Here is a 20,389-nt window from a genome sequence, read left to right as displayed (position 1 = left end):
AACCGGTCTTAACCGGTTTAAACCAGTCTGAACCTGTCTGAACCGGTTTCAACCGGTCTGAACCGGTTTGATCCATTCTGAACCGATTTAAACCGGTCTGAACCGGTTTGATCCGGTTTCAACCTGTCTGAACCGGTCAAAACCGGTTTGAACCGTTCTGAACCGGTTTAATCCAGTTTAAACCGGTCTGAACCAGTTTGATCCGGTCTGAACCGGTTTAAACCGGTCTGAACCAGTTTGATCCGGTTTCAACCGGTCTGAACCGGTTTGAACCGGTCTGAAACGGTCTGAACCGGTTGGAACCGGTTTGAACCGTTCTGAACCGGTTTGATCCGGTTTCAAAGGGTCTGAACCGGTTTAATCCAGTTTGAAGTGGTCTGAACCTGTTTAAACTAGTTTGAACCGGTCTGAACCGGTTTCAACCGGTCTGAACCGGTTTAATCCGGTTTAAACAGGTCTGAACCGGTTTGATCCGGTCTGAACTGGTTTAATCCGGTTTGAAGTGGTGTGAACCGGTTTAATCCAGTTTGACCCGGTTTGATCCGGTTTCAACCTGTCTGAACCGGTTTAATCCAGATGAAGTGGTGTGAACCGGTTTAATCCAGTTTGAACCGGTCTGAACCGGTCGGAACCGGTTTGAACCGGTCTGAACCGCTTTAATCCGGTCTGAACCGGTTTGATCCGGTTTCAACCGGTCTGAACCGGTTTAATCCGGTTTGAACCGGTCTGAACCGGTCGGAACCGGTTTCAACCGGTCTGAACCGGTTTAATCCGGTTTGAACCGGTCTGAACCGGTTTGATCCGGTTTCAACCGGTCGGAACCGGTTTGATCGGCTCGGAACCGGTTTAAACCGCTCTGAACGGGTCTGAACCGGTTTAATCCGGTTTGAACAACTCTGAACCGGTTTGATCCTGTTTCAAACGGTCTGAACCGGTTTGATCCGTTCTGAACCGCTTGGAACCGGTTTAAACCGGTCTGAACCGGTTTGATCTGTTCTGAACCGGTTGGAACCGGTTTAAACAGCTCTGAACCGGTCTGAACCGGTTTAATCCGGTTTGAACCGGTTTGATCCGGTTTCAACCGGTCTGAACCGGTTTAATCCAGTTTGAAGTGGTGTGAACCGGTTTAATCCAGTTTGAACTGGTCTGAACCGGTTTGATCCGGTCTGGACCGGTTTAAACCGGTTTGAACCGGTTTGATCCGGTTTCAACCGGTCTGAACCGGTTTCATCCGGTTTGAACCGGTCTGACCCGGTCGGAACCGGTTTCATCCGGTCTGAACCTGTTTAATCCGGTTTGAACCGGTCTGAACCGGTTTGATCCGGTTTGAACCGGTCTGAACCGGTTTGATCCGGTTTAAACCGCTCTGAACGGGTTTGAACCGGTTTAATCCGGTTTGAACCGCTCTGAACCGGTTTGATCCGGTTTGATCCGGTTTCAACCGGTCTGAACCGGTTTAATCCGGTTTAAACCGGTTTAAACCGGTCTGAACCGGTTTGATCCGGTGTGAACCGGTTTAAACCGGTCTGAACCGGTTTGATCCGGTTTCAACGGGTCTGAATCGGTTTAATCCGGTTTCAACGGGTCTGAATCGGTTTAATCCGGTTTGAACCGGTCTGAACCGGTTTGATCCTGTTTCAACCAGTATGAACCGGTTTAATCCAGTTTGAAGTGGTCTGAACCGGTTTAATCCAGTTTGAACCGTTCCGAACCGGTTTCAACCGCCCTGAGTCGGTTTGATCCGGCCTGAACGGGTTGGAACCGGTTTAAACCGGTCTGTACCGGTCTGAACCAGTTTAAATCGGTCTGGACCGGTTTGATCCGGTCTGAACCGGTTTGATCCGGTCTGAACCGCTTTAAACCGGTCTGAACCAGTTTGATCCGGTTTCAACCGGTCTGAACCTGTCGAAACCGGTTTGAACCGGTCTGAACCGGTTTAATCCGGTTTGAACCGGTCTGAACCAGTCTGAACTGGTTTCAACCGGTCTGAACCGGTTTGATCCGGTCTGAACCGATTGGAACCGGTCTGAACCGGTTTAATCCGGTTTGAACCGGTCTGAAACGGTCGGAACCGGTTTTAACCGGTCTGAACCTGTTTAAACCGGTCTGAACCAGTTTGATCCGGTCTGAGCCGGTTTAAGCCGGTCTGAGCCAGTTTGATCCGGTCTGAACCTTTCTGAACCGGTTTGATGCGGTTTCAACCGGTCTGAACCTTTTTAATCCGGTTTAAACCGTTTTAAACCGGTCTGAATCGGTTTGATCCGGCCTGAACCGGTTGGAACCGGATTAAACAGGTCTGAACCCGTCTGAACCGGTTTAAACCGGTCTGAACCGGTTTGATCCTGTTGGAACCGGTTTTAACAGGTCTGAACCGGTCTGAACCGGTTTAAACCAGTTTGAGCCGGTTTGATCCGGTCTGAACCAGTCTGAACCTGTCTGAACCGGTTTGGTCCGGTTTCAAACGGTCTGAAACGGTTTAATCGAGTTTAGTGGTCTGAACCGGTTTAATCCAGTTTGAACCGGTCTGAACCGGTTTCAACCGGTCTGAACCGGTTCGATCCGGTCTGAACCGGTTTAAACCAGTCTGAAACGGTTTGATCCGGTTTCAACCGGTGTGAACCGGTTTAATCCAGTTTGAACCGTTCTGAACTGGTTTTTTCTGGTTTCAACCGGTCTGAACCGGTTTAATCCAATTTAAACTGGTTTAAACCGGTCTGAGCCGGTTTCAACCGGTCTGAACCGGTTTAATCCAGTTTGAAGTGGTGTGAACCGCTTTAATCCAGTTTGAACCGGTCTGAACCGGTTTGATCCGTTCTGGACCGGTTTAAACCGGTCTGAACCGGTTTGATCCGGTCTGGACCGGTTTAAACCGGTCTGAACCGGTTTGATCTGGTTTCAACCGGTCTGAACCGGTTTAATCCGGTTTGAACCGGTCTGAACCGGTCGGAACTGGTTTCAACCGTTCTGAACCGGTTTGATCCTGTGGGAACCGGTTTAAACCGCTCTGAACGGGTCTGAACCGGTTTAATCCGGTTGGAACCGCTCTGAACCGGTTTGATCCGGTTTCAACCAGTCTGAACCGGTTTAATCCGGGTTAAACCGGTTTAAACGGGTCTGAACCGGTTTGATCCGTTCTGATCCGGTGGAACCGGTTTAAACCGGTCTGAACCGGTCTTAACCGGTTTAAACCGCTCTGAACGGGTCTGAACCGGTTTAAACTGTTATGAACCGGTCTGAACCGGTTTAATCCGGTTTAAATCAGTGTAAACCGGTCTGAACTGGTTTGATCCGTTCTGAACCGGTTGGAACCGGTTTAAACCGGTCTGAACCGGTCTTAACCGGTTTAAACCAGTCTGAACCGGTCTTAACCGGTTTAATCCGGTCTGAACCAGTCTGAACCGGTTTAATCCGGTTTGAACCGGTCTGAACCGGTTTGATCCGGTTTCAACCGGTCTGAACCTTTTTAATCCAGTTTGAAGTGGTGTGAACCGGTTTAATCCAGTTTGAACCGGTCTGAACCGGTTTCAACCGGTCTGAACCGGTTTAATCCGGTTTGAACCGTTCTGAACCGGTTTAATCCAGTTTGAACCGGTCTGAACCTGTCGGAACCGGTTTGAACAGGTCTTAACCGGTTTGATCCGTTCTGAACGGTTTGGAACCGGTCTGAACCGGTTTGATCCGGTTTCAACCTGTCTGAACCGGTTTGATCCTGTTTCAACCGGTCTGAACCGGTTTAATCCAGTTTGAAGTGGTCTGAACCGGTTTAATCCAGTTTGAACCGGTCCGAACCGGTTGCATCCGGTCTGAGCCGGTTTGATCCGTCCTGAACCGGTTGGAACCAGTTTAAACCGGTCTGAACCGGTCTGAACCGGTTTAAACCGGTCTGGACCGGTTTGATCCGGTTTAAACCGATCTGAACCGGTTTGATCCGGTCTGAACCGGTTTGATCCGGTCTGAACCGGTTTAATCCGGTTTAAACCTCTCTGAACGGGTCTGAACCGGTTTAATCCGGTTTGAACTGGTCTGAACCGGTTTAATCCGGTTTGAACCGGTCTGAACCGGTTTGATCCGGTTTCAACCGGTCTGAACCGGTTTGATCCGGTTTAAACCGGTCTGAACCGGTTTGATCTGTTCTGAACCTTTTGGAACCGGTCTGTACCGGTTTGATCCGGTCTGAACCGATTTAAACCGTTCTGAACCGGTTTGATCCGGTTTCAACCGGTCTGAACCAGTTTGATCCGGTCTGAACCGATTTAAACCGGTCTGAACCGGTTTGATCCGGTTTCAACCTGTCTGAACCAGTTTGATCCTGTTTCAACCGGTCTGAACCGGTTTAATCCAGTTTGAAGTGGTCTGAACCGGTTTAATCCAGTTTGAACCGGTCCGAACCGGTTTCAACCGGTCTGAGCCGGTTTTATCCGGCCTGAACCGGTTGGAATCGGTTTAACCCAATCTGAACCGGTCTGAACCGGTTTAAACCGGTCTGGACCGGTTTGATCTGGTTTAAACTGGTCTGAACCGGTTTGATCCGTTCTGAACCGGTTTGATCCGGTCTGAACCGGTTTAAACCGGTCTGAACCAGTTTGATCCGGTTTCAACCGGTCTGAACCGGTTGGAACCGGTATGAACCGGTCTTAACCGGTTCGAACCGGTTTGATCCGGTTTGAACCGTTCTGAACCGGTCTGAAGCGGTTGGAACCGGTTTGATCCGGTGTGATCCGGTCTGAACCGGTTTAAACCAGTCTGATCTGGTCTAAACCCGGTCTGAACCAGTCTAAACCGGTCTGAAAGGGTTTGAACTGGTTTGAACCTCTCTGAACCTGTTTGATCCGGTCTGAACCGGTTTAAACCGGTTTGATCCGGTCTGGACCGGTTTGAACCGGTCTGAACCGGTTTGATCCAATCTGAACCGGTTTGAACCGGTCTGAACCGGTTTGATCCGGTCTGAACGCGGTCTGAACCGGTTTAAACCGGTCTGAATCGGTCTGATCCGGTTTGATCCGGTCTGAACCGGTCTAAACTGGTCTGAACCTTTCTGAACTGAATTAAACCGTTTAGAACCAGATTGATCCAGTTTGAATCGGTTTAAACCAGTCCCAGAGTGGAGAGGCATGACGACTTGCTGACTTCCCTTCTCCCAGTATTCTATTCTGTCTATTCCACCTATCTAAATCCTGCCCTTTCTAAAAGCCAAGGCAGTTTCTTTATTAGCCAATGAGAGTCCTCCATCATGTCCCCATTGCTAGAATAAAAAGTTGCTTGTGAAAGATCCCTATATCTTAACATTGTCTTCTTAAAATCCTTCTGTGCCTCTTCGTGCTTTGGTGAAGGGTCATTTCTAGTTTCTTGAGATTATTGTACCACTGTCTTTATGCACCACATTTAAGTTTAATTTTATTTTGATTTGTGTGTGAGAGTTCCTGCAGAGGCAAGATGTGAACATTCCAATCCCTGGAGCTCAGGTTGTTGTGAGACTCCAGTCATGGGTGTTGGGAACTGATCTCAGGTCTTCTGGAATAGCAGGAAATACTCTTAACCATGGAGCCATCTCTCTATTTCTGATTATACCATATTTTGCTCATCCACTTTACTCTGGAAGGATATAGTTGTTTCTTCCACATTTGTGAACTTTTGAATAAAGTATTATAATTTTTCTGTGTGTTCACCATGAATCAGCAAGTTTAGCATAGATGAATGTTGGAAAACTAGACTTCTTTGATGTAGATAAGAACTCAGTTCCTGGGAGAAAGAAAACAAAGGGATTTTCCTGACCTGTTGGGTGTTTTCCGCGTGAAAGGAGTCCAGAGGAGAGGGGAACAATAGAATTGTATTCAGTAGATTGCAGTTCTGGATTCAGTTTAGTGATGGACAAGCCCTGACTGGATTTGAGTCAGTTACAATACTTGGGTAGTCACAAATCCATGGGAGGGATATAGGTATTGCCATGGCCGGCATTATTTGGGGCTGACACATAGGTGATATGTTTCTTTCTATTCTTTTGTGCTTCATTTTGTCTTTCACATATTCTCAGTTGTTAGTAAGCTGACTCTGGTTGGACCTTGAAGCAGACTTTAATTTCCAGATTTTATGTGATTACAGCATTTATGGAAGTCTATTGATAAGATGTTTTGAACCTATAGGTGGAAACCTTAACACCCATCATCATGTATTGTTAAATGATTTACTTCAGCATTAATAATACATACATGTATCATAATTGGTGGCACCAGAGTACAGTACAAAGTCTCTTAAGTCTACTCCTTATGCACACAGGATGGTACAACAATGGAAATGTTATAGCTTGGAAATCCACTGTGAGTCACAAAGTAAAGACAGGTCAATTTTCTTGTTCATATTTGTTCATTAGCCTAGAAATCTGAGTCAGAAAAAAATTATAAAAAACCTTATTGGCTAGTTGGGAGTAACCAGCAATTTCTGGGTAAGATGTCAGCTCACTGTAACAACATCCATTTGTGTGAATTCTTATGGGGTCAAGGTTTGAGCTGGGTTTTTTTTTTTTTGTCCACATGACATAAGTCAGATTCCCTCTTAGGTTTGACTTTAGTTTGCTGGATTGGGATTTCAGACAAGAATGGGGTTCTTTTCCTAAGTGTTTCTTTCGTCTGCTGGACGCTGACTTGGGCTTATTCACAGTCATGACATAATAGCATTCCCATGGTTCTGTTCAGCAGGTTTGTGCAGTGTCCCTTCAGACACCTTCTCTTCATAAAAGAAGTTGCCGGTATAGCACAAAGTTGAGGATTAGAAAGACACTCCACTCCTTGTGGGATTTATTGGAAAAAAGCTGTTGTTATTTTAAATCAATCTCAGAATGTTTAATAAAGCCTTTTCTTATATACTTCTAGCTCTGTGAATTTGCCAATATATACTCGGTTTATACTTTAAGAAACTTGTCCTACCTTTTTATTCTGATGAATACCTGTGTCTAATAAAATTTACTTGGCTAAAAGTGCAAACAAAGTAGAAAAATGCTTAATGAATAAATGATCCAGATTTTATGTTTTATAACTTTTTTATTGCCATAACAAAATATCTGGCCGAAACAACTTCAGGGAAGAAGGGCTTACTTTGGCTCACAGTTTGAAGGTATACAGTCCTCCGTGCAGGGACAACATGAGGAAGAATGTGAGGTAGCTGATCACATTGCATCCAAACTCAAGGAGCAGATAGAAAGGAATGTTTGTACCCAGCTAGCTAGAGCCCCACCCCATCAATTGATGCCATTCAAAGTTAGAGTGGGTCTCCCATCCTAATTAACCTAATCTAGATAACTCCTCACAGGTGTGCCAGATGTTTTCCTCTTCATTTGTCCTAGATCCTGTAGTTGCCATTCTGTCTCTCTCTCTCTCTCTTTCTCTCTCTCTCTCTCTCTCTCTCTCTCTCTCTCTCTCTCTCTCTCTCTCTCTCTCTCTCTCTCTCTGTCCGTCTCTCTCTAGTGGAATTGTGTGAATTTTAAGGACTCTTCTACCAGCAGCATTGACCCTTTGTCATGATGGCATATAAGAGGGAAGAGCAGGAAGAGGAAAGAGTCAACAAAGTCTTTGGGGAAAGAGGCAGGTATGTCCAGGAAGAGAAGGCTTGGAGGAGGAAGACAACGAACTGTCCTGTGCTCTCCCAAAGAGCACCCTTCCTTTGAAACATCCTTCAGCCTCTTTCTACCTGGGGTCCTCAGCAAGTTCTTGGCTTCATTTCCTCTTCTGTAAAATCTGAATGGTAAAAGTTGGACCCACAGCATTCAGAAAGCACTCCTGACTGTTGAAATGTGTGTGACGATTGTTATTTGGTTTTTTTGTATTGTTTGATCTTTATATCCTCAGAATTACCAGTGTTCCTCAGGAAAGACAAACATTTGGCCAGGTCTAATTAGTGAAAACCATTGTCCTTCACTGAGTAAGCATCCTCTGTGACAGACTGCTTCTAGCTGACCATGAGGTTTAAATGCAGAATTGTCTTCTCATATCTGGCTCAGTGTGGTATCTTAGGCTTGGCAAAAATAGGAGTCCTGAAGAGGGGATGGCACACCTGTGAAGAGGGGCAACTGGGCAAGCTCATCAGGTGTCTCAGTTTCAGTATTCGGCATGGAAAGGGAAGTCCTCCAGATGACTTGCCCTGCAGCATCAAGCATAAAGAAGAAATTGTTACTCAGAAGCAACAAGTGTGACCTAAGAGGCATCATTCAGTGGTCTATTCAACCCGTTTGTGCTCTCTGAGCCCCCACACCCATAAGTCCATGAGGAGATGAGATGGGGCGCGCACACCATGATGTCACCCAAAAGTACGAAAGGGCTATTAAGGAAAGAGTCTGGTCACCAGTTGATTGTCATAAAGAGGGATCATAAGCAAGCTGGCACACAGCCGAGGGCCTCAGAACTATTGTCTCAAATTCTCACATTGTTGTGAAGGGGAAGTACAACTAAAATTGACAGATAGTTTGTGAGTATAAAATAAGATACTAATATAAGCAACGAGCTTAACGCATCTGCTTTACACTAAACTAGTACTCAGTGAATGTTTCCTGCAACTAATACTGTCATCCTACTCTGTAGATAGAGCGACTTGGTGACATTACCCAGACAACCCAAGGCCTCATCTCTATTAAGTGGTAGGGTTTCGAGCATAAGCCAGCCAGGTTCACTTTTGAGTCCATTGATCTGTGACTCCGCTCACAAAACCATCATCTCCATCTGGCATTCCCACTTGATGTGAAACAAACATCGTAAATACATCTCTAAATGACAATTTGTTCTCGATTATTCAAGCAAAACAAAACTAAGCAAACAGAACCATATTTGTTAATGGTTTGGCAAATTCAAATAGCCTCTCTGCATCCATCCTGAATCTGCTCTTCCCCATCCCCACAACCGGGACCCAAGTCCAGTGGCTGTGCTTCTCCCTGGATAATTATAGTAGCACCCTGCCATTCTCAATGGAGATGTCAACATGATATTTTAAGGTAAATCATATCATGCTAGCCTCTGTTCAGAATCTTCTCCTGGCTTCTCAGTTCCTCCTGATAAAAAGAATAAAGTCCCCTTGCTCTATACCACTGTGTGTTCTTAGCCTAAAGTTGTCTCTGACTTGACTTCTTCCTACCGTAGCCCCCACTTGCTCTGCTCCAGCATCACTGGCCTCTTTACTTGAGAGCTAGCTCTAAACCTCTTACATCTGGGCATTTGAATTTGCTGTCATTAACAAATACATAGTTTCCCCAAGCATCCATGTTCCTCTTCTTTCACCCTCTTTAACACGTATTTTATCAGCTCAACCTCCTCTAGATAATCATGTATTTAAGCATCAGTGACATCGGGCTCACTAATTCCTGTGCCTTTGCCCTAATTTATTTTTTGCTATGGCATTTGTCACCCTCTGATGTGTATATTTGGAGTTACTATTCCCTCTGTAGAATGTAAGACTGGGAACAGGAAGTTGGTAGGTGTGATTTCCTGAACACGTAGATTATTCCTGGCATCGCACCTTGCAGTAAGTTGGCAAGTGAATGAGGGAGTAAGAAGTCAGCCTTCCCCATAGTCATGACAATTCGTCCCTGCAAAATCCTAGCTCTGTGTGAAAGATGCAGAAGATGAACAGCAAATAACAACGCTCTACTCTTAGTGATTCCTCAGGACTCAACCGGTCATTTTTCACAGCTGCCAGAAAATAGTATTGGAAGCCATGCTACAGTCCTGCATCTTTTCTACTAACCGTTTACAACCTTAGATAACGGCCTGATCACCCTCCTACTTAACTTGATGCCACTTACATAAACAGGCCGCAGGCCCTCCAGTTTCTGTTGAAGCTGAGAATGGTGGCCATCTCCTGGTCACTCAGCTGGAAGTCGAAGACCTAGAAAGTTCCAAAAAAAATCCTTAGCAAGGAAAGTGTGGATGGGATCTAAGATTGTAGGTGGCCCACATGCATGTAATCGCCACAACTCTGTTGAGACCGGCTAACTAGCCTAAGTGATGGTCAGGTAGTTAGTTGGAAGAAGGGAAGTCACACTGGCAATCGAGGGCTGATTTTAAAGTTCAAGGACAGGATCTTTTCCAGCCCCACTGCACTGAGTGGGAATAGCAAGTGATCAGGCCACACCTTACCTGAATGTTCTCCTGTATGCGGGAGGGTGTCACAGACTTGGGGATCACTACGACATTCCTTTGGACGTGGAACCGAATCAGAACCTATGTACAAAGAGGGGGGCATCAGGTATCCACTTACCTATGAAGAACCCCTCCTAGTGAGATATACGGTAATTGTATTTCTCTGTGATTTAGCTATTATTAGAGACACTTGCCAGGCCTCATCTGACAGCCCCTGATGCACTGATTTCCCTAGATAGGAAGGAGGCTGCTAGCTTGTGGCTAAAAGGTGAGACTGTGTCCAGTTGGCAACGTTCTTGACGCTGAGCCTAGGGGCTTGACAAAGGCAGCCCTTCCCTGATGCCAGTGGTTTTACCTGGAGATCCTAACAGATTTAGATTTCTCATTTCTTCCCCCTCCGATGCGTTAAAAGAAGACAATACCAATAAAACACATGACTACAAGAATGGGTAGTTAGATAAAGGGGGAATTACTCCATTTTACCTGGGCTACAGTTTTCTTGTGCTTTGCAGCAATTTCCTTAATCGCGGGAATCTCCAGAACTACAGGGTCTTCTGGCTTGGCACTAGGAGAAGAGAAATGGCTGGCATGAAAATCACTATGGCTACTACACACCTGTGAACATTACTGCCAGGACAGTGCCAAGGCCTAGCATGACAGCCTTCTCCATCTGAGAGACAGGCAAAAAGAGAGAAGGAGGGCCGGGTGGTGGTGGCACACATCTTTAATCGCAAGCACTCAGAAGGCAGAGGCAGGCGGATCTCTGAGTTCAAGGCCAGCCTGGTCTACAAGAGCTAGTTCCAGGACAGGCTCTAGAAAACTACAGGGAAACCCTGTCTCGAAAAACCAAAGAGAGAGAGAGAGAGAGAGAGAGAGAGAGAGAGAGAGAGAGAGAGAGAGAGAGAGAGAGAGAGAGAGAGAGAGAGAGAGAAGGAGAGAGAGGGAGAGAGAGAAGGAGAGAGAGGGAGAGAGAGCTTTGTGTCTCTCCAGGAACCTAGCAATGGACCAGAGCTTTAGAGGTTGAAAAGTATGACCTAGCCATGCAAGACAGAAAGGGCTTCTTCTCTGAGCATCAACCAGGACCACTGTTGGGTTTTTCCAAACATTTTTTACAGCTGCATTCCCCCTTGGGTGGCTCAACACATTGCCAAAGATAGAAATATGATTACTAGTGTCTTAGAAATTACTAACCCATTACCAAACACTGTTTTAAGAGTGTTAAAAGTTAAGAGACACCACTCTAAAGTCTTACTGAGGTCTGTCTGGCGAGCCCAGGGGACTGTAAGCTGTGATGCCAATGCCCTTGGAGTGACAGTACTGGATCAGTTTCTCCTGGGTGAGATATGGGTGGCACTCAATCTGCAAGAGAAAACATCTCCATCACTAGGGGACTAGGATACTAGCCACATTCCGAGTGGCTCAGAAAGACTTGTCCACATGAGCAAAGACAAACAAAGACCAAATGCAAATCATTGATAGATGTGCTCCAAACCGGACCCAGAGATCTGCCTCCCAGCATTCTGAGCATCCTGAACACAGACCTCAGAGATGAGACTCAGTAGCTAGTATGGAAATTGCCTCCCAGTGTTGAAGCAGTCCCAAAGCAGGGTCTTTCACCAAAGAGAATGTACCTGATTGGTCACTGGCTTATGTTTCAGACCAGGCTTGTTCAGGAGCCTCTCAATCTGCAAGTGGTTGAAGTTGGAGATGCCCAGGGCTTTCACCAGCCCCTGGTCCACCAGTTCCTCCATGGCCTGTCACAGTGAGGAACCCCAGTTACATGGCTACAGGAGGACACAGGGATGCTAGGTTGGCCTTGTCCTTGGATAGGAGGAATGGCTCCGACTGTGGTACATGGATGGCTGATTCCAGCCCTTCTACCTGTCCCCGCTCAGCTGTAACCAAGAAGGAAATGTGAAGTTCTAGCTTCTGTTCATAGTTTATCCACCTTTCTTCCCTTTATTTTCCAGGCCCAAATCAATATCTCTTTAATGTCTCTCCTGGGAACAGACAATTCCTTCGTTCTCTCTCCAATTCCTATGTTGTTTGAACTGTCAAATAAGCTGAGATCCCCTAGCACTGGAGCTGATGGCTCATCCACAGAAACTTTAGCACTTAGACTGAAAGAATCTCAACAGCAAACACATTGTATATGCTTTGATCCTAGCTACTACTGGATAGGAACTTACAATGACTAGATTATACCTTCATATTTGGTTTGTAGCTGCTGCTCTAGGGTTGGATCATTATCGTTGGGAAAGTTTAGAACAAGATCACAGTAGGTAATACTAAACAAACCCTAAATCCTTGGGTTGATTCCATGTGGGGCTAAGCAGGTAATCAGTAGGATAGATTCCAGCCCTTTTACAGTACCTAGGTAGGCACTCCTACCACGCCCCATATATTCTCAAGGCCTTCCTCGCACACACATCAAGCTGTGTGGACAGCAAAGAGAGGAACAACAACAGCAGACAGGTGTGGGTGTAGGCTGACAATCACAGTTAAGTTGGGGAGTTGAGCCGGGAGCCTCAGGATTCAAAGTCTACCTGGGCTTCAGAGGAATATCAAAATCAATCTGTGTGACTTGGAGAGACTAAATTTTATTCCCAGAAACTCACATAGTTCAAGCAGAGAACTTTCTCCCACACAAGGTTTCTGACCTCCACAAGCACCCTTCCCCCCAATCAAATACGTGAATAGAAAACAGAGAAACGGGGTTGCTAGGGTTAAACACAGGGCACTTGGGCATTTTCATATCAGGGTGGACTGTCAAGGGGTCCTGACAGAAGTTTTTATCTCTCAGCACATACAGAGAAGATGTAACCTACCTCCCAAGCATCCAAGAATGTGGCTTTACTGACAAGAATGTTGCCTTTATCGTCTCTTGGTATAAGTTCATTTCCAGCCTGTAAACGCAAGACAAAAACCTCATTAGGACCTACATCTGGATGCCTGGTTCTGCGAAGCAAGGTTTGAGGGTGATGGCTTCCCAAAGAGAAATGCCTGCACAGCCATTTGTCACAGAAAAGTTCAGAACCATATGTGGCAGTCTCTGTGGGATGGAAACCCTGTGTGTGAACCTGAGGGACTGTCTCTGACCATCTGTCCTTAGTACATTGTCAAAGCCATTATTGTCACCATGGCGATTAACTCAACATACTTAAATCCATAGATATGTGGGGGGGGGGGGCATTTTGGCTTCAAGGTTATTAGACACAGGTTGCATGAAAATAGCATCGCTAGCAGGGGAGGATTCTAGCCAGTGTCTATCCTTGCAGCCTAAATCTGAAATTTGGGATAGTATGCAGTCATCACCCAAACTGGTCACATGTACAGTAGAATGAAAACTAGCATCCCTTCAATTTTCCCCTACATTCACTTTTTAAAACGTTTTTTGCTGGTTTTAGATTTTGCGGGGTTTTTGTTGTTGTTGTTTCTTTGTTTGTTTTTATGTGAATGATTATTTTGCCTGCATGTTTGTCTGTGTAACCACATGCTTGCCAACTGCCTGTGGAGGCAGGAATAGGATTCTGAATCTTTGGAACTGGAGTTACAGACTGTTATGAGCCTCCGTGTGGGTGTTAAAAATTAAACCTGTATCTTCTAGAAGAGCACACATTGTTCTTAAAAGCAGAGCCATCTCTCCACACCTTCCTCAACCCCTTTTAACTCTGAGGAACAAGCAGGAATGGGGTCCCAGGCACGGAGCTATAGTTTCTCAGATTATATTATCTGCCAGCTTTCCTATATTTGGGTTTTGCTCCCTGATGCTACTTCCTGGTGCAGGGGTGCTTTAAAGGGTAAAAGGTTGATCATTGATGTGTGTCATACAAGACTGTCCCAAGAGATTCGCACCCTCTCTGCTCAGGGGACTGAATGAATAGGAATGAATAGGAAGGTGACAGGCCAGTTTGCAGTTTGTCTTAGCTGGCAAGAATCAGTTTCTCTCAAACCAACTGTGAGAACATAACATAAGCACATGGTGCTCCCGCACATTGCCCTGGACTGCTTTTATTGTGGACCAGTCTTTTTGTACACTGTAAAGATACATTGCTCTCATTGGTTTAGTAAAGAGCTGGATGGCCAATAGCCAGGCAGGGAGAGGTTAGGCAGGACTTAGAGAGAGAGCAAGGGGATGAGGAAGGGCAGAGTTGCCAACCAGACACAGAGGAAGCAGAACGTGTAGAAGATGAGGATACAAGCCATGAGCTATGTGACAGCATGTAAATTAATAAATGTGGATTAATTTAAGTAGAAATAACTAGTTAGTAACAAGCCGAGTATTTATAATTAACAATAAGTCTCTGTGGTTGTTTGGGGGTGGGCTGGCAGGACAGAAAGGACCACTACATGCTTTTTAGGCCACTGACTTTCTCCTGTGCACAGAACTCCTGATACAGCCCATCCCCCAACCCCAGCTCAGGCACAGCTGGTGGTTTCTGACATTTGCTCAGCAGCTACTAATGGGGCAAAGAGCAGCGCAAACCTGGAATCCCTGTGGCCAGTGAATCAGATACAGGTCCAGATAGTCCAGCTTCAGATCCGTGAGGGTTTTCTGAAAGGCTTCCTTCACCAGGCTTTTCTCGAAGAAGGTGGGCCACAGCTGCCGAGTGTGACATGGGGGTGTTAGGACTGGTCAGAGAAAGACCCATACCGTAAGATTTATAAACCCTGGCTAAGCCATTCATTTATAGTAAAAACAGTTAAGAAATGCAGCCCAGGAATGAATGGCAACAAAGAAAACGGAGAGGAAAGGACAGGACATCCATCCAGGTATGGTGGATGAGGAAGTTTACTGTAGATAATAGGGAGAGCGTGGCCAGAAGCAGAAACATCTGGGAGAGTCCAGAATGGACATGACTGGACTAAGGAGGGTTATGGGAGGGGGTGAGCAATGGGGGAAAATGAGGTGCGAAAGTACAAAGGGGCAGGTAGCCAAAATGTCTGGATTATGTAGGGAAGAGCCTTTGGGGAAGGGGCAGCCCAGCCCCTGGGCTGGAGAGTTCAGGGTAGAGGGCAGGGTATGCCAGCCATACCCCGTAACAGCTAAGACCTGTGAGTTGCTGGGGGACTGTAGTCGCCGGGTCCACTTTTGTATATTAATATCAAACACCTCAGCTGATTGTCCAGGGTTTGACGCTTAACAAGTAGTTACACCAGCTCTCATCGGGTCAAGGTCATTTCTGAAGTGTTCTATGCTCTTGGTATTCGATTTGTTTCTGTGGTCATTTAACAGAGTTGGTCGCTGACTAAAATTTTATATTCCTATGTTATTCCTTCCTTGGCTCTGGTTTCTTAGGGGGCAGGAGTCAGTGGTGCTACTTAAAGCTCAAGCATTAGGGTGCAATTAGGAACAGCTGGCTCTATTAGCACTTCCTTATCCCCAGGCCAATCAGGCCCATGTACAAGGAGTACATATAGGTGTGGCCACCCCAACCTTTGGTGCTTTTTGTGTGTAGAAATCTGTCTAGAGATATAATGAAGGCAGGGGAACAGGCAGGCACATAGAGATAAATGATTAGCTCTCGAAGCCGGTCATATCCAGATACTTCCACCTGCCTGAAGTCACGTCCCCCAAGTGGGCCACTCTACCTTGCTGACAATGAAGAGGTCCTCCCGCTTCACGGCCTTCTCCTTGATCTTCTCCTGGATGGCTTCCCCCACTTCATTCTCATTCTGATAGGCATAGGCGCAGTCAATGTGGCGATACCCAGCATCAATGGCGGCCTTCACAGCGTCCTTGACTTTGCCTGGTGGTGACTGAAAGACAACAGAGAAGACAGTTAGACACTCCCAAGGCCCCCTCTTAAAGGTTCCACATAGACCATAGTCTCAAAATCACGGTCTTGCTGAAACCTTAATTCCAAGTAGACAAGAGGGAGGAAAACATACATTGCAGAAGTTTTCAAAGAAAAAAAAAGTGAATTAATATTTTTTTATTTCATTCAGTTTTTCTGTTGGCAAAGTGGTGGGGTTAATCATGGCATCTTACATCATGTCAATGTAGGGATCATCAAACCATGTCCTGTTCTAGTCAGTAACCAGTTGTCCTCTGATCCAGGTTGATCTGCATGCCTCCATGTTCAGAGAGTGACAGATGGCTCCCTTGCAACTTCCTGAAGGCCAGTCTGAAAACTAGATTCTGAGACATCCCAGAGCAATTTTCAGACTCTGAGAAGAAAGGTCTCCAAACGGTCATGACAATCTAACCTGCTCTGCTATGGGGCCATATGAGGCTGAGGGATTCCTCAGTTTCTCTAACCCTTGACAACGAAGTATAACAACAGTAATGGGCCCTGCCTCATGAGGCCTTTGTGTTGCTTACTTGCCACAATATTGTGAAGGTTTTAGCACGCCAACTGGCACTTAGTAAAGTTGGGTGGATGCAACTTATATTTAGTCAGAACAGGAATAAATAAGAAACAGTAACAACCAATTGTTCCCCCACCTATAAGCAAAAGAAAATAAGAGAAAAGCACATTTGAAATACCACCTTCTGATCTAACCTAGCTAGCCAGACATAGCTGTAGGGAAATAACACTCAGCACTCAATTCCCTGCAGAGCATAGAGCTGCTGCCTCCAATCCCACTCTGAGAGGCTCAAGGCAGGAGGTCATGACTTTGAGGCCAGCCCAGGGCACATTACCATCTCAGAGAAGAGAAAACAAAATCCTGCCAGATATGGAGGCCCGCATCTGTAATCTTAGCATTTGAGAGGAAAGAGGGTAGGAGAATAAGGAATTCAAAGCCAGTCTCAGCCATATAAGGAATTATAAGACTACATGAGACTCTCTCAGACAATAAAATTCTAAAAATTATTTTTTAAGTATCAAACCTTGATAAAGCATTGCACATAAAACAGAGATGGACAGCTGCACTATTATGGGGACAAGGAATTGCCAGAAGCTCAGAGGCACTGGGGTCCAGGCCCAAAGCCCCACCCTCCTGCATGTCCACTGATAAGCACAGAGTCTCTACAGCAGCACCATTGTGTAGGCCGAAGTTTCTGTCCACCAGCTGCTCCCAAAGGACCACACAGACACTTATAATTAATTATAAATTCTTGGCCGATAGCTTAGGCTAGTCTCCAGCCAGCTCTCACAACTTAAATTAACTCATTTCTATTCTTCCTCCCAGCATTCTCTCTGCCCCCAAGATCCTGTCTAGCCATCAGCCAATCAGCTTTTTATTAACCATGAGAGCAACACATCTTCACAGTGTACAGGATTGCTCCACAGCACCATTCTTTAACCTCAAAAACAACTCCTTTACAATATTTACAACTGCTTTTTGGAATTCTCAGTGTTCATCTCTCCTAAATTTATCCCTGGAGATTTGTGATTATTTGTTACCTTGGTGGAATGTGAAATTTCTAATTTGGTTCAAGTCTCGCTGTTCTAGAAAGATTTCAGTGCAGCACCAACACAAAGAGGGATCCTACCCTCTGTGCAAAGAGGAACGAAGGGACAGAGGAGGGAGCCTGGAGAGGAGGCTCTGAGACAGGAGAGAAGGGTCCCAAAGCAGCTCATGATCCAGAGATGAAGGTCTACACTGTAATCCCAGCATTCAAGAACCTGAGGCAGGAGGGCTGCTCCCACTTGGCTCAAGGCCAGTTTAGGTTTTAGAGTGAGATCCTGTCTCAAGAAATCCAACTCTAAACTAAGGACAGCTCCTGTAAACAAGCTGGCTATTGTCATGTTGTCGCTGAGGGGAAAGGCAAAGAAGGCAGAGATACAAGATGGAACAATTTCAGACTTGTCCCAGGAGAGGCTGAGAAATGTGATTCTGGAGCACACTGGGATGGATCGTGGAACAACGTGGGAGAAGAGATCAACACAGGCAGGGCAGACCCTGAGCTGATTTCCAGTCCAGGCTCTGCAATCCTCAGGACACTCAGAGTTTACTTTACTGTCAGAAAATCACGTGGAGTCTTGGTGAAGGGCAGGTGCCAGTTCAGTAACCTGGGCTGGGGTCTGAGACTTTGCTTCTCCCCCAGGCCCCCAGGCCACTTGGATGCCTACAAACAGTTTAGCTTCATGAGCAGGCAGGGGGAGCCTGCTTCAGGAACTTCATGGTCCTTCAGAACTCTCTCCTCTCTCAGTCACTCAGCCAGTAACAAACCAACAGAGAGCCTCTGAGTCTCAAGGAAATGCTTGCTAAGACAATGACTGCACTAAAAACAATTTTCCTTTCAAAGTACAGTTTATCATTTCTGGGAAAGGCTCATCTTAGTTCTCTGCAGCCCAAAGATGCCCCAAATGAAATGACTGTCACTAGGTGACAGCTCTGGGCTTCCAAACCCAACACAGGTGCTGTACAATGAAGGGAAAATGCCAAGGTCCCCCCCTCAAGAGAAGCAGGTGGCCCAAGATTGCACACTCACCTTCCAGGTGCCCAGGCCCACGATGGGCATCTTGGCTTTGGTACTGAGCTCCACAAAGGTGGCCATGGTTGCTGCAGAGACTTTCTGAGAGCAGATGAATGCCTGCTTCTTCTGTAAGGAGGCTGGACGAGTTTTTATTTCCTGGATAAGGGGGCGGGCTTTTACTGCATTGGAAGGCAGCCATAGCCAAGGGGTGGGGCTCTCAACAGGATGTTCATTCCAATCTGTTGTAAAACTGATTTGGTGAACTACATTAAACTCTGCACAGTGCAAAGTCTCCCTGCTGCACAGAGGCTTATGATGCTAAATAAAATGGGTGAAAGTCCTCCGAGATGAATCGGTAAGATTATTTGGGAAAGAGACATTGTCATGGGAGAGGCTATAACTCTAGTGAACTGAGTGGGTGTTCAAGCAGTCTGAGACACAGGAAAATGTCAAGGCAAACTGAGACATCTTACAGCAGCTACTTTGAAACAACTGTGGTTCACTGCAGAGTTACAAACAAGGGGACGACCTCTCTTCTAGTGTACACTAACAGATGACCTCAGAGAGTTCTTTTTTAAACATGAGGTCATTGTGAGCCTTTGTGCCAAGCTGTGGTTCTGCAAATGCTAGTAATGATTTGTATTCATGCAATTCTGACAGATTGTTTAGCAAGAATTTCTGTAAGCAAAAACTGGGACATCATGTACCTCAATACCCATCTATACCACTCTTCAGCATATACCCAAAGGATGCTCCATCCTACCACAGGGACACTTGCTCAGTTATGTTCATTGCAGCTTGATTCATAACAGCCAGAAACTGGAAACAACCTAGATGTGCCTCAACTGAAGAATGTCTAAAGAAAATGTGATACATTTACACAAGGAACTATTTCTTAACTATTCAAAAGATTGACATAAAATTTGCAGGCAAATGGATGGAACTAGAAAAAAAATCATCCTGAGTGAGGTAACTCAGACCCTGAAACACAAACATGGCATTACTCAGTTATAATTGGACATTAGCTGCTAACTACGGGATAATCATGCTACAATCCACAGGCCCAGAGAGGCTAAGTAACAGGGAGGACCTAAGGGGAAATACATAACTCTTCCTGAGAAGGAGAAATAGAATATATTTTATGGGTGTACTGGGGGTGGCTGTGGATGGGTACAAGAAGGATCGGGGCTGTTGGGTGAGAAGTGATGGGGAGAGAGCGTACTGGGAGAGATGGGTGAAATTGGTGGACATTTGGGGGTCGATTTGAAATCCTAGTGCGGTTGAAATCTTAGGAATCTCTGAGAGTGACCCTAGCAAAGACTCCTAGTAATGGGGGATGGGGCCTGAACTGGCCATCTTCTCTAACCGGCGAGGCTTCCAGCAGAGGTTCTGGAGCCTCAAACCAGACACAAAACCTTTGACCTACAATCCATCCTTCCTCCAGTATGTGCTGAGGTAATGGTGGCACAGAATTTGTAGGAGTGGCCAACCCATGACTTGTCCAACTTGAAGCCCACACCACAAGAGGGAGCCCGTGCCTGACACTGCCTGTATGGCCAGCCACTAGTAACTGAACAACCCAGGGACCCAGGATACAACCAAATACAACTAGGGAAGATGTCTATGAAATGATTACTAATGCTATGCTGCTATACTCAGAGATCAGTGCCTTGTCCAGTCGTCATTAGTGACGCCTCATCCAGCAACTGCTGGGAACAGATGTGGAGACCCACAGCCAAACACTAGACAGAACCAGGGGAACCCTACAGATTCGAGGGCTGAGAGGTGGGAAGGTGGGGGATTGCAGGAGCCAAAAGGGTCAAAGACACCACAGAAAGCCCACAGAGTCAACGAAGCAAGACTCATAAGGATTGCAGAGCTTGCATGGGTGTGAGCTAGATCC

The 20,389-nt window shown here is 46.0% G+C and overlaps 1 protein-coding gene across 1 annotated transcript; it reads right to left on the bottom strand.

The window, feature by feature from the left end:
* Positions 1-7,014: 7,014 nt before the first annotated feature.
* Positions 7,015-18,656, bottom strand: LOC119807789 (aldo-keto reductase family 1 member B7). The gene is made up of 10 exons (XM_038319941.1): positions 18,502-18,656; positions 15,711-15,878; positions 14,605-14,721; positions 12,947-13,024; positions 11,750-11,872; positions 11,371-11,477; positions 10,602-10,683; positions 10,116-10,199; positions 9,782-9,864; positions 7,015-8,130 (listed from the first exon to the last, which is right to left on the bottom strand). Exons 1-10 carry the CDS (start codon positions 18,565-18,567, stop codon positions 8,088-8,090), a joined length of 951 nt encoding a protein of 316 aa, XP_038175869.1. The 5' UTR covers positions 18,568-18,656; the 3' UTR covers positions 7,015-8,087.
* Positions 18,657-20,389: the final 1,733 nt, after the last annotated feature.

Source organism: Arvicola amphibius, chromosome 2 (assembly GCF_903992535.2).
Source record: "Arvicola amphibius chromosome 2, mArvAmp1.2, whole genome shotgun sequence".
In the NCBI taxonomy this organism is placed as follows: Eukaryota; Metazoa; Chordata; class Mammalia; order Rodentia; family Cricetidae; genus Arvicola; species Arvicola amphibius.
The sequence above is the reverse complement of the archived record's forward strand: the minus strand, read 5'-3'. Positions and strand labels throughout refer to the sequence as shown.

What these genes read in the sequence shown, in the direction of transcription:
- LOC119807789 (XM_038319941.1), bottom strand. Translation starts at nt 18,567, where the DNA reads ATGGCCACCTTTGTGGAGCTCAGTACCAAAGCCAAGATGCCCATCGTG. An exon ending in ACCTCTTCATTGTCAGCAAG is followed by an intron (nt 14,722 to 15,710) that starts GTAGAGTGGCCC and finishes CACACTCGGCAG; the next exon opens with CTGTGGCCCACCTTCTTCGA. An exon ending in CATTCTTGGATGCTTGGGAG is followed by an intron (nt 11,873 to 12,946) that starts GTAGGTTACATC and finishes TCACTGTGACAG; the next exon opens with GCCATGGAGGAACTGGTGGA.